General features: G+C 38.8%; 1 protein-coding gene and 1 long non-coding RNA gene across 4 annotated transcripts in view; one reads left to right on the top strand and one right to left on the bottom strand.

Moving 5' to 3' along the window:
* NOSTRIN (nitric oxide synthase trafficking) overlaps positions 1-4,102 on the top strand; it is a 52,334-nt gene extending 48,232 nt beyond the window's left edge. For 2 of the 3 annotated variants that reach the window (XM_019727368.3, XM_019727370.3), the window contains 3 exons: positions 146-260; positions 1,370-1,459; positions 3,898-4,102. In XM_019727368.3, coding sequence (XP_019582927.3) covers positions 146-260; positions 1,370-1,459; positions 3,898-4,064 — 372 coding nt within the window. In that variant the 3' untranslated portion in view covers positions 4,065-4,102. The remainder of the gene's footprint in view (positions 1-145; positions 261-1,369; positions 1,460-3,897) is intronic. The other variant, XM_019727369.3, reaches the window with a different exon arrangement.
* On the bottom strand, positions 160-7,865 carry LOC148754870 (uncharacterized). Its single transcript, XR_016019891.1, has 3 exons — positions 7,753-7,865; positions 6,303-6,414; positions 160-295 (listed from the first exon to the last, which is right to left on the bottom strand). It is a non-coding gene; the product is annotated as an uncharacterized LOC148754870 (long non-coding RNA).
* Positions 7,866-11,916: the final 4,051 nt, after the last annotated feature.

Raw genomic sequence — 11,916 nt, forward strand, 5'->3', positions numbered from 1 at the left:
ACTTTATTTTTACCTTGTTCCAAAAAGTTAAGAAACAAATTCCTAAGGAAAACATACAGAAAAGTTATACTTATACTTTTTTGAATACTTATGATGACTGTGTTGTTAAATGTGACTGTTTTGTTTGTTTTAACTATTTGAACAGCAGCAGACACATAGTTACGTAAAACTATCTCGGCCTTTTCTGATGAAGAGATCAGAGAATGTTGTGAGCAGGGAATCTTCTGGTGGGCAGAACGATCCAACTTCTTCATCTACAGGTAACCCTAAGTCCAGAATAATTTTGGGCTGGGTCCTATTGATAAAGCACATCGCCACATTTACGTTTTATTTTCAGAGCCACATCGATATATATATCTATCAGCTCAAAGAAACTCACATTTCAAACAGGACTGAATAATTTGTTAGAATTTGTAGCTTTCTGTGCAAATGTAATCCAAAAGGTTGGAAGGAGACAAGAGTGAAGTGTTGGGAAAAGAATTTTCTAATATGAGAAGGTACCTCAGATGACGGTTTCCACGTTATCCACAGCCTGCAACTTGCTGTGCACACAGCCAACCCTAAGCCATTGGGAGGAGCTCTGAGCTCTGTGTCCACAGCCTCCTCTAAACTTCCGTGGAATCCTGTCCTCTCTGTGAGGAGCATGGTGATCCCAGGGCCTACCCACCCCTTTATTCAGCTACCTGCCTTTAGTCATTCATCCACCCACACCCTACTACCTTTTACTTTCACACACACACACACACACACACACACTTTACTGTCCCTCATAGTTCAACTATAGTTCCCATAACCTTGGCTCTCTAGTTTGATTAAAAATTGGCAAAAAAAATAAATAATAAATTTCAATAAAACCCAGGACATTATGGTCCACGTGACATATGAAAGACTCACCGTTGCGTTGTGTGAGAAACATAAGTACCTAAGGATGATGGTAAGAATCATGTGTTCTACGTGTCCCCTGTCTATACCCAATGGCAAAATTGGTGTATGTTTTCCAAACCATAAATTTAACTACCACACATTAGCTAACTGATATTGATTAAGTTCATGTGGGAAGCAAATGATTTTAAATTGTCATCTTTATTATTAATATTACAATAACTGTTGTCTTCATACTTATTATTTTCTATATTATAGTATAGTTATTTATTATATAATATACATAGTCTGTATACGTAGTAGGTACATCATAAATGGTTACTGAATCAAGGAATGAAAAGTATGTAAAACTATAAACTTTTTTTTGGAGAAAACTTCAATATATTTATGCTCTGCCCCACACTGCTAAATAACCACAGAGCTTACTGTCATCTTCCTCTTGCCTGCTGACACAGCATTGGTAATTATCACTTGATTTAACTTTCAGCCTCCGGTGTGGCCCAGCATGGCAGTAGTCTTTGCAAGGCCTTATACTCTTTTCAAGCCAGACAAGATGATGAATTGAATTTGGAAAAAGGTAAGAATCATTCTCAAATGGTTAATCGCCTTTCCATGTTGAAATCCTTAACTTGAATAAAACTCCTATCTTAGGACAGTCACCTTAAAGGTTACTACCATGTCAAATCAGTTCATGTTTATAATCACCCTTCTCAGAAGGCAAAGCACGTCAAATATAAAGCCCACAGAATAAAAATAGCTAACATTCAGTGTTTACTCTGTGCCAGACACTGTTGCAAGCATAATTGCAATGAATGTTGCATCGTTCAATTTAATATCCATAAAACCTTTGAGGTAAGTACTGTTATTTATTTCCATTTTATTACTAAGGAGACTGAGGCATATAAAGGTTAACTACTTTGGCAAAAGTCACAGGTGGTGGCAGTGCAGGATTCGAACTCAGAAACTCAGTCACACTTCATCACAGTGCTGCACTTTCCATTACTGAGTAGAACGTCAGTAATGGAAAGTCATAAGAGATGTGGCCCCACCTTTTTCTTTCTCAGAAAGCTAATCATGCAGGAATGTAAAGTGACTTTCTCCCATGGCTTTGTGTAAGAGCAAGTTCTAGAACCCAGGTCAAAGGACTCCCAGCTTAATGTTTCTTCCATTTATCTCTTAGGAAAGTGTTTTAAGACCAATGTAAGGAAGCAGACTCACTTTTTTTGTGTCATAGATCTTTTTGTTTTAAAACATGGAAAGGTATTATGTAATGTGTTATATAGACCTCAACATTGTTAAACAAGAAAAAGTCACCAGCCTCAACTTTCTTTGTGTGTCCAGTTAGCAGCCACAGTTGGATGCTAAAGCTAAGGCAGAGATCTGGAAATGAAAAGGTTAGTGAGAAAGAGGTTTGTCGTAGGAGAAAGCTTTTATCCATGCACAGGATGTGTCGCCCGGAGCCCAGGGAAAATCAAGATGGATTTTGCAGCCAAACAATAGGGACACCACACATTTGCTGTTGGTTAGTGGGTGCTTCCTTCTCAGTTTGCCAATCAGGTTTCTTCAGGCAATTACTTTCCTTCTAACTCAGAAATAAGTAAAGATGAGAAAAAAGGAAATTGAAAGTAGACCTTCTTCTCTACTCTTTTTAAATCAATGTTGCCTGTATTTAAAAGTTTCAAGATTTTTGTAAGTCACTTCATTCCTCATCATGCCATCCAGAGGCTGCCTACAGCAGTCAGTGGGTAAATGAAATGCTGCATTCCTACTTTCCATATAAATACAAAACACATCTCCCAGATGCCATCTAGAACCCAGGGTCCTGAGTTTGAGTTACATGTTACCTAACAAATCGGTCATCTTATTTGTCTGTTCTCCGTTGGTTGCAAAGCCTACTTACACTTAATATGCTAAGTAGGTTTTTTTAATTAAATGAGACATGGAGGCTTAGGGAAGCTGGCAATAACATTTTAAATTATTCATTAGAATTTCAGTTAGTAGATTGGACATCTGCTGACCTTAGGGCACTCATTAGAGGGAGAACTTAAGGTAAGAATGATCTCCTGTAAGAGTAAATAGTGATTTATGACTGAGGAGAGAGAGAATGGGGATTAACAGTCACCTTTGTCTTAAGAAGAAAATTCCTGGGAAAAATAATGAAAGAGAAAGAAAGACTGAAAAATTACCTCAGAATGATGCCCAAGATAAAGTAGCTTTCAGATTCTGAAGGACGTGGATATTTCCGCTTTAATGTGCAGAAAGCAGCCAGGGAAAATGGACTCTTTCTCAAAAGAGTAGTACTTAGCCAGAGGAGTTGGGGTACCCAGTCAAGCTTTAGGGTTATTAATATCAAACAGTATTTTTTTTAAAAATAGAGAATTAAAGAAGAGCCATATATTTCGTATGTTTCCTAGGAACTCTATTTATTTGAATCATGGCTTTAAGAAAGTATTGTCTTCAAATAGATATTTTATTACAGTTATCTAACTTTTGAATGAGGAGTTACATTTCTGTGTAAAGCTATGAGTTGGAGCTTTGGACTGTGAGGCTGGCACATGCCATGGAGAGAAGCTGTCTTGATCTAAAGAAGCCTGGTAGCCAACACATATCCATAGTCGTCAACGTACCAAACTATCCTGGCCTCCAACGTGAGAAAACCTTAAAGCACAGACACCCAGAAAGAGTTTGGTGACAACCCATCAGCTGTGTCCAAAGTGAGCCAGCTGACATGAGAAGGACATATGTTCCAATGTGATTCTGCTTTTAATCAAACTGTTTTATGGCATACCTTGGCTGTCCATTATCTTACTCTGTTTAATGTTCTCTGCATTAGGCCTGCTCCATACAGAGGTGGTCAATAAATTTTGCTTCATCTGAATCATGTGCTGAAAACAATGCTACCAAGTAATTTCCTGAAAGCAGAATCTCCCCTGAACTGTCTTACCAAGCTCAGGCTCAGGCACGTGCCGAAATTGCAGAGCCCCATTTGTCTAACTAAATGTGCAATTTTCACAGGTGACATAGTGACTATACATAAGAAAAAAGAAGAAGGATGGTGGTTTGGATCTTTAAATGGAAAAAAAGGCCATTTTCCTGCTGCTTACGTGGAGGAGCTCCCTTCAAACGCTGGGTACACAGGCATAAAACAAGATTCTCAATGCACCCCCTTACACACTCTGTAAACTATACTGTGTGATGCAAATAAAGATAAAAGCTGTGATCTTGACAAGTTTATCCTTCTAAACGGGTGATAGAGTCCTGCCTGCATGTCACAGAGCACTTTGCACTCTTGGTTATTTTTCTGAAAGTGTCAGAAGATGGAGGGTAGAGGGAGGCAGGGAAGAGGCCTCGAGGCTCCTAGAGTTTGCAAATTCTAAGATACCCTGGAGAGGAAGGACTCAGGACAGCCTCAGGTGTCACAGAGAGGGACAGACTCCAAGGCCAGTGTAGCCACTGGCCTGAAGTCACAGTTTTCTGGTAGCACAACAGATTCTAGGACTCAGATGTCCTTTTCCTCTGGACTTGGGTGGCAACAGGCCACAGTGGGTCTCTTGAGGAGTCAAGCAAGTCCTGGGAGATGAGGAAGAACACAGATTAAGTCCAAGGAGAGCTCAGCAGAGACAGGCAGGCAGACACCAGCAATACCGACCTAAGTCAGGAGACTGGACAACAAAGGATCAGTAGCCGAGGCCAAGAGCCTGTGTGACCAGCAGAGGGGGTGGTAGACAAAGGGCCCACAACCAGAGCTGCCCTTGAGCATGAGCTGCGGATCTGAGAACGAGAGCGAGGTGGCTAGGGAAGAGCTAGAAAGGAGACAGTGCCTGAAATTCTGTGGCTTCTTGCCCGTTTAGAAACTTCATGTACCAACCCAGTAACCAGGAGTTCTGCACTTCCCAACTAGGTCATTCTGAAAGGAAGAAAATACCCTGAGCCACTTCCTGGTGAAAGAACTTTAAATGCGAGTGAGTCTCCAGTTTGGAAGGAAAGTTTTAGAAACCAACATTTACTATCAAATGGAATATGTAGAGAAAAGGAGATTTATGCTGTTTTCTCAAATACCCTATGATGGGAAAAGGTTGGGAATGAGAGAGGGTAGCCCCAAAGTTTTCTTGAGGGAAACAATTCAGAATGGAGAGAAGTGCTACAGCAACATCTTTCAGAAAATGGCCTAAGTCAACCTGGAGATCACACACTCCACTGAGTGGAAGGTTATGGCATTGATAGAAACATCTGGCATGTTCACATTTTTGTGCCAAATAGGAGTTGGCATTAAAAGAGTAATTAAAGTGCATTCCATTACTTTCCTGCCCCTTACCTCTTTTTTAAAAAATTCATCACATTTTGTACTTTCAAAAAGGAATTTTTCAAACCAAGGTACATATATTTTTATACTATGCACCATTATACTCTTATAGGATATAACTAGCACGTAGAGATATGTATAGATACAGGTATCACACCTGAAAGAGCTCAAGTAAAATTTGTTATGTGAGACATAACTTACAGACTAGAAAAGCAGATCAGAAGTTTTAATGTCATCCTAAATGGTATATTAATGACAGCTTTCTGCATGTAGAAATTTGGCTGAATAATAGGCCATTAGACCATGAACAGAGATTTTGAATTTATATTTCCTTTTCATCTTATTTCTTTCCATTCAGCCTTGATGGATAAAAAATTATGTAGCAATTGACTGCAGCCTACACTGGATAATTTGTATAATGAAAGTGATGATAATGGTGGTTGGGCCCTAAAACTCTTTGAAAGTAATTTTCAAAGAAATCATTTTCACTGTGTAAAAACATAAACGGATTTCCTATTTTGGAATGTTGCTACAAATTCTCTTGATACATAATTTTTAAACTTCAAAGAAATGCTATAGTCTTAAACTAGACATAATACAAATATAATTGGATATAACAACTTTTATCTTGAATATCTTTTTAGTAGAGCAATAATTTTCTGGTTGAACAGATGGGGGTGATACCCCTTAGATTTCTGTAAAAATTAAGTACATATTATGAAGATTAATGACATGCCCAAGTCTTGCACATAGGATAAAATAATTTTTAATATTAGTACTTTTAAACTTTTAATGGGCTTTCATAATTATACTCCACTAAGCAGTTTCATGTCAGAAGTTTTTAGCAACACTGACAACCTGAAATACAGGCAGTAGAGGTCTGAGCCAGATTTTCACTGAAAACATCAGAGGGCATCTCCTTTCTAGTAGAGTAAAAGCTGATATATCCATCACACTATCAACCAGAAAGATCTATTAATTTCATTTTTTCACATTTCCAATTACCCATAATAATAGTCATAATGAATATTATGATCCATTTTGATTCATCAAAAAGTAACATAATATGCAGTTTGAGATAAAGGAAATTTTATTATATGGTATTATAAGGCTTTACCTGATTAATAATTTGAGAATAATCTAACTTTGTTCCCCGTCTTGAAGAAAAAAACTCCTCTCTCAACGTCCTGATGGCCTTGCGGGGCCAGGGGCAGGGGCTTGTAATCAGCCTGATTTGGAGCAAGAGAAGTGCATTAGAATCAAAATAACATGTCCTATTGGCGTTTGCAATGTTACATAGGAAGAACAGAATGTATAACCCAGGGAAGGTGGACCTGGGGACATGGGACTGAGAAGGTAGGACTCGAAGTTGAACGAGGTGTGGGGACACAGCAGAGAAGAGCAGGAATCCTTGTAGAGAATGTGTCTACGTGGATAATGCTGCCCCCCACCCCGCAACCCCCGGCTGCACAGCAACAGCGACAGGAGAAATCGGTAAGCTAGAGAACCCAAGTTGTGCTTATGCAGATGGGAGCCCAGCTCAGGGAAACTAAGTGATGTATGGAGGCCTGAAGCCAGGGAAATCTTCCTAAGGGAGAGAGCCCACTGGGCACTAACCTAATCGGGGGTCAAAGAAATGTTGAGGAAAATAGCTTTGGCCTGAGGGGGAGTAAATAGACTTGCACAGAATGAGAGTGAAAACCTCTTTCTCAAAGGAATTATGGGATAGGAGAAGCCAACTGAGTGGAAGCAAACTGCGCTGGCCAGAAAAAGACCTTGGTTCTCAGACTCAGACTAATGAAAGGGATCTGGGGACAACAAAGGGAGTGACACCAGGGAGTGCCTACAAGGGATGGGGGTCAGGCTAGCCAGGTATGAGGTGGCATATGTGTTACTGATCTCCACTGGCTTGTGCATTGAGTTTTCCTGACACGGGCAAATGGTACGTGCTTACTCCCATGGTTCACCAAGGAGAGGTCTGAGCCAGATTTTCCTCTGTTTCAGCAGCACCCGTATAACCTTGTACTATGTGAGAAACGCAAATTACCAGCCCCCATTTTATACTCAGTCAGAGAGCCGGCTATCTGTGGTTCAAAAAGTCCAGGGGACTCTAATGCAAGTTTACTTTTCAGAAAGCCTGGTGTACTTGACTGAATTTAGAATATGTCTAAACTATAGCAGACACACCGGGGAAGGAGCACTGTTGAAGAACGTGGAGAAAAACCATACACTCAGGAAGCTGGCTCTACAAAAGGAACAGCCTTTTGACCCAATACGTTAAGATGAGTGGTGTTGGGGACCTCACTGGAGAATTCTTTCCCCATTGTGGAGGCTGCTCTAGCTAAGAGCCACTTTTCCTCTTCTATTTTATGCTCTTTATTGGCCCAGAGAAGAAGGAATACTTTGGCCTACATTAAACTCTCTCAAAAAAACCATCTTCCTTCTCTTTCTCAGCCACTTCCTAGATAATCTCATTGGCAAAAGAAAGCATGGGATGGGCCATATCTGGATACTAGGAAATGAGCAGCAAACAGCTCTCTCCCCTCAGTCCACTCCTCTGTACTCACCATCTGCCCCTTGACTCCCATCTTCCCAGTACCTCCCTTCTTCTCAGCCCTGCTCCATTCTCTGACCATCATGTTCAGACATGGTAGACTAGTCCTGCTCAGTTAGACTCCATGTTACCCGTCTGGGTCTTCCATCTCTGATCCAGCTTCTCAGCCTGCAACTGGTCATGTGAAGAAATGTATTATCTACACTTTAGGAGAGAGGAAGAAGAAAGTACCTCAAATCTAAACTCTGTTCTCCATTTCTGATTTACTGCTAACACAACCACACAAACTGTTCCCCATTTGTTTCCCTGAATCTAATCTTTCAAGCAAGGGAAGCAACCACAAGTATCTTCAGAGGTTGAAAGAAGTTGAATGTCACACTTTAGGAAAAGCAGTGGGGATGGCTTGAAATGGAGACAATTGCCCCACTTAAAGGTGTTAAATAGTATATCTACTCCGTTTTAGGTAAATTTTATTGTACAGTGTAAGTCCTGCAATATTGTGCCCTAAACTTGTAGGTCAAAATGTTATGCTCTCCATCCTCTTATACATAATTTGATATTCCTCCACCTCTATAATTCTTGATGGTGTTCTAATATATCTATCAGAATATCTGATTAATCAAAACCGTTTTAACCATACTAGATAAACTGGCTTTGCTGAAATAAACCATAGGATTATACTGAGGTTCATAACTGAATTTTATTCCACATGAAAAATTCTTTGGAATTTGATTTTACTCCTATTTCTTCTAAGATGGACTAAATTTTACTTTTAAACTGATTAATGAATAGCCACAGCATACAGAGGTTAGACTCCTAGAATCTCAGAGGCAGAAAGCAATTTCAGAGATTATATAGCCCAACTAATCTATTCATTCACTCATTTATTTATGCATTTACTCAGCCATTTACTCACTGAACATTTTAGTGTGGAGCTCTGTGCCAGATAGTGGGCTAATAACAAGATTCAAACAATAAATAAACTTGGTCAACCCTCAAAGAGTGCACAATCTAGTGGAAAAGACAAAAATGGAAATAAAATATTGCAATACAATGTAAAATAGTTTACATGTACAAAGTCCTGGTTGAATTAGATTATTTTCCATTTTTCAAAAGTTGAGGTATAATTTACATACAATAAAACGACCCTTTTAAATATAGCTTATTGAGTTTGATAAATGTATAGTCTGGCAATGACCACTACAATCAAGTGTTAAAAACACTTTCAGCAGCCCCAAAAGTTCCCTCTTCACAATTAATCCCTGCCCCCAACCCCAACCCCATGCAACCACTGACCTGTGTTCAGAAGTATACTTTCATTATTTTCAACTTGTTTTTTTCTGCTGTTTCCCTCTCCCCCATACCTTGGTCTGATCAACAAAAAAGAAAATGGCAAGCTTGGGAAACTACACATAGCGCAGTATGGCCAGAGGAGAAAATTGATGCTCAAAAAGATTACATGACTTGCCCAAGATCATGTATCAAATTTAATACAGCAAAGCCTGGGCCACATCCTAATTTTCAAATTTTTCCACAATACCAGGTTGATGCTGGAAAACAGACATTTTCATAAAACAAGTTACTCGTATCACATTTATTTGAACCTCAAATATTCACCATTACTCGTATCACATTTATTTGAACCTCAAATATTGCCTCCTCTTTCCAAATTCTTACAAAAATCTGTTAAGCCAAGTAAAATAACTTCTTCCTTGCAGTTTTTCCATTTGTTAGACCATATCCTCAGCTGCTACTTTCAGCTTGCTAGTTGCTCAGGGAAGGAGAGAACATGTCTAGACATTCTTCACATCAATCCACACCATACATTGTTCATACTTTACATCACAATGTACTTAACAATACCAAGAAAGGAGCTGGTTTTAAATAGATCACATATCCTCCAGTTTACTTACTTCACTGATGGACTCTTTTTCTACTTTGATGAAACTCTTGTCTTTACTCCGAAGGAATCTTATTCTCTATTGTCGTTAAATCAACAGTTGCCTGTAGAACCATCTTTACCTTCCACAAATTACTGAACATCTCAGCAACATGCTTGCAGGTTATTATTGAACAAGTTAGCTGCTTTTCAAAAGTGTAATTTGATTTCCAATTAATTTTCTATTGAATCTAAATAATGTGTTCAACATTAACATTTATTAAGCTTCTACAATGTGCCAGACACTATGCTAAGTGATAGCCAAACAGGCAATTTGCTGTCACAGTATAAAAACATAATTATCTCTGTACAGGAATTTTCTGAATTGGAAGAGAAGCCACACTTTCTAACCCTTGTTAGTCTGGAAACTGAAACTTCACATCTATTAGAACGCTTTAGCAGATTTTGTGATTTTTGTTTTTTTTTTAAAACTTAAACAATTAGTGATTGAGGTTAATTTTAGAGATCTCATTGTTCCATTTTATTACAAAATGTGGACTACATTAGTCAACCCTATTTGGATTCTATTTCAATCAATTTTACTGTTTGGGCATATTTTTGCCACTTAAGAAAGTTTCCTATCTTTGTATCTGATGCTTTATTTCCATGTCAGGAAGACTTGAAATGCTTAAAATTATTTGTTTTTACAACATGCCATCCTAAATAAGATGTATAAAGAGAGCACCTTGAATAGGATAGCCTGGTTTGCCTTTCATATGCATTCATAATCATTCAAAGTATAATTTTCATAAATGTACCAATTTTAAAATTTAAGCTAATACATTAATATTAGCTTCAGAATCTTTCAAGGTTGGCACATAGTAAACCTAAAAAAATTAAGGCCTCTGTATTTGATTAAGCAGATAAAGACTTATGCATAAGTCAAAGGCCCTCCATTAGGCTGGTGCAAAAGTAATTGCAGTTTTTGCAATTATTTTTAACCTTCTAAACCACAATTACTTTTGCACCAACCAAATACCATTTTCCCTAAGTACCGGAGTTGATGAGGCCTACATACCCAGAAACTTCTCCCTGAGCCACACGGACTCCAAAGACCAGGTACTCTGCTTATTGTTTCTGAGACCTGTGGCTGTTTTGTCACCTTAGTGAACCTATTGCTAAGGACGCAAAGAATATTTCCCTACTCTCAAGACTACTTTTCCCCCTTAAATATTATACTTCCATAGAAACACAAAAGCTAAATTATATTACAGAAGTTCAAATTTATTCAGACGCTTTAAGAACTTTGTCTATACACACTTTCCCTGCAATATAGCATAGCGAGGCATAAGGGGTAGCCCAGCTGAGACTCGTGGATAGGTGCCACTGACACTTGGCTTTGAACCCCAACTCTGACATTTACCAGCTGTGTGACTTGAAGTTCCTTAAACTCTCTGTGCCTTGGATTGCTTATCTGTAGAACAAAGTTATGGACAGTATCTACCTCACAGGTTGTTGAGGGAATATAAACAAGTAGATACATGTAAAGGGCTTCAACAGGGCTGGACATGTAAGAAGGGCTAAAAAAGTATTAACCATTATTTTAAGGTGGTCAGCCCTAACCAATTCCAATTTTGGAATGAATCAACCTCCCAGCTGAGAAAACAAATCACTATAAAGTGCCATGGTTTGAGGCCCTTTGTTTGGTATGATAGTGTACTTTTCTTTGTACATTTTTTGGATCCCAGCAGCAAAGCTGGAACAACACTATCCTTTTGTGACTTCCCTGCTACGTGGCCTTGTTCCCAAATCTTGCCTCACCTCAAACCCATTAGACGTCAGGAATGGCTGTCCTTGAAGAGAAATAGACTCTAAGTAGGGAGCTCCCCGTTTCTTCCCTCATCCCCAATCTTCATTTCTCTAATTTGCAGGTAAAGGGATCCTTCAGAACTTCTTACATAGGCAAGCCACGTCAATGCCTTTTTACAATATGGTTCAAAACACTGTTATCAAGAATTTGTGGTATGAGACATGGACTTTCTCTTGTTTCAATGAATGAAGATCTTTCCTGAAGTTTTTTGGTTGTTGCTTGTGAATGTATTTCAGGCAGGGAATTCAGTCAACTATCATAGTCATCTGCTACATTTAATGTCAAATATCTAATCTCTTTCCCTTTTGAGAACATCTCCACTCTTAGCTCAAGTTATTGAGATTAATCTACCTCCACACCTGGGTTTCAGGGGGGGATCTAATAGAATCCAAAACATGTACTTTACTCCTCTGATCATCAGTGATTGG

Source organism: Rhinolophus sinicus, chromosome 17 (genome assembly GCF_057876585.1).
Source record: "Rhinolophus sinicus isolate RSI-liver-muscle chromosome 17, RSI-T2T, whole genome shotgun sequence".
Lineage (NCBI taxonomy): Eukaryota > Metazoa > Chordata > Mammalia > Chiroptera > Rhinolophidae > Rhinolophus > Rhinolophus sinicus.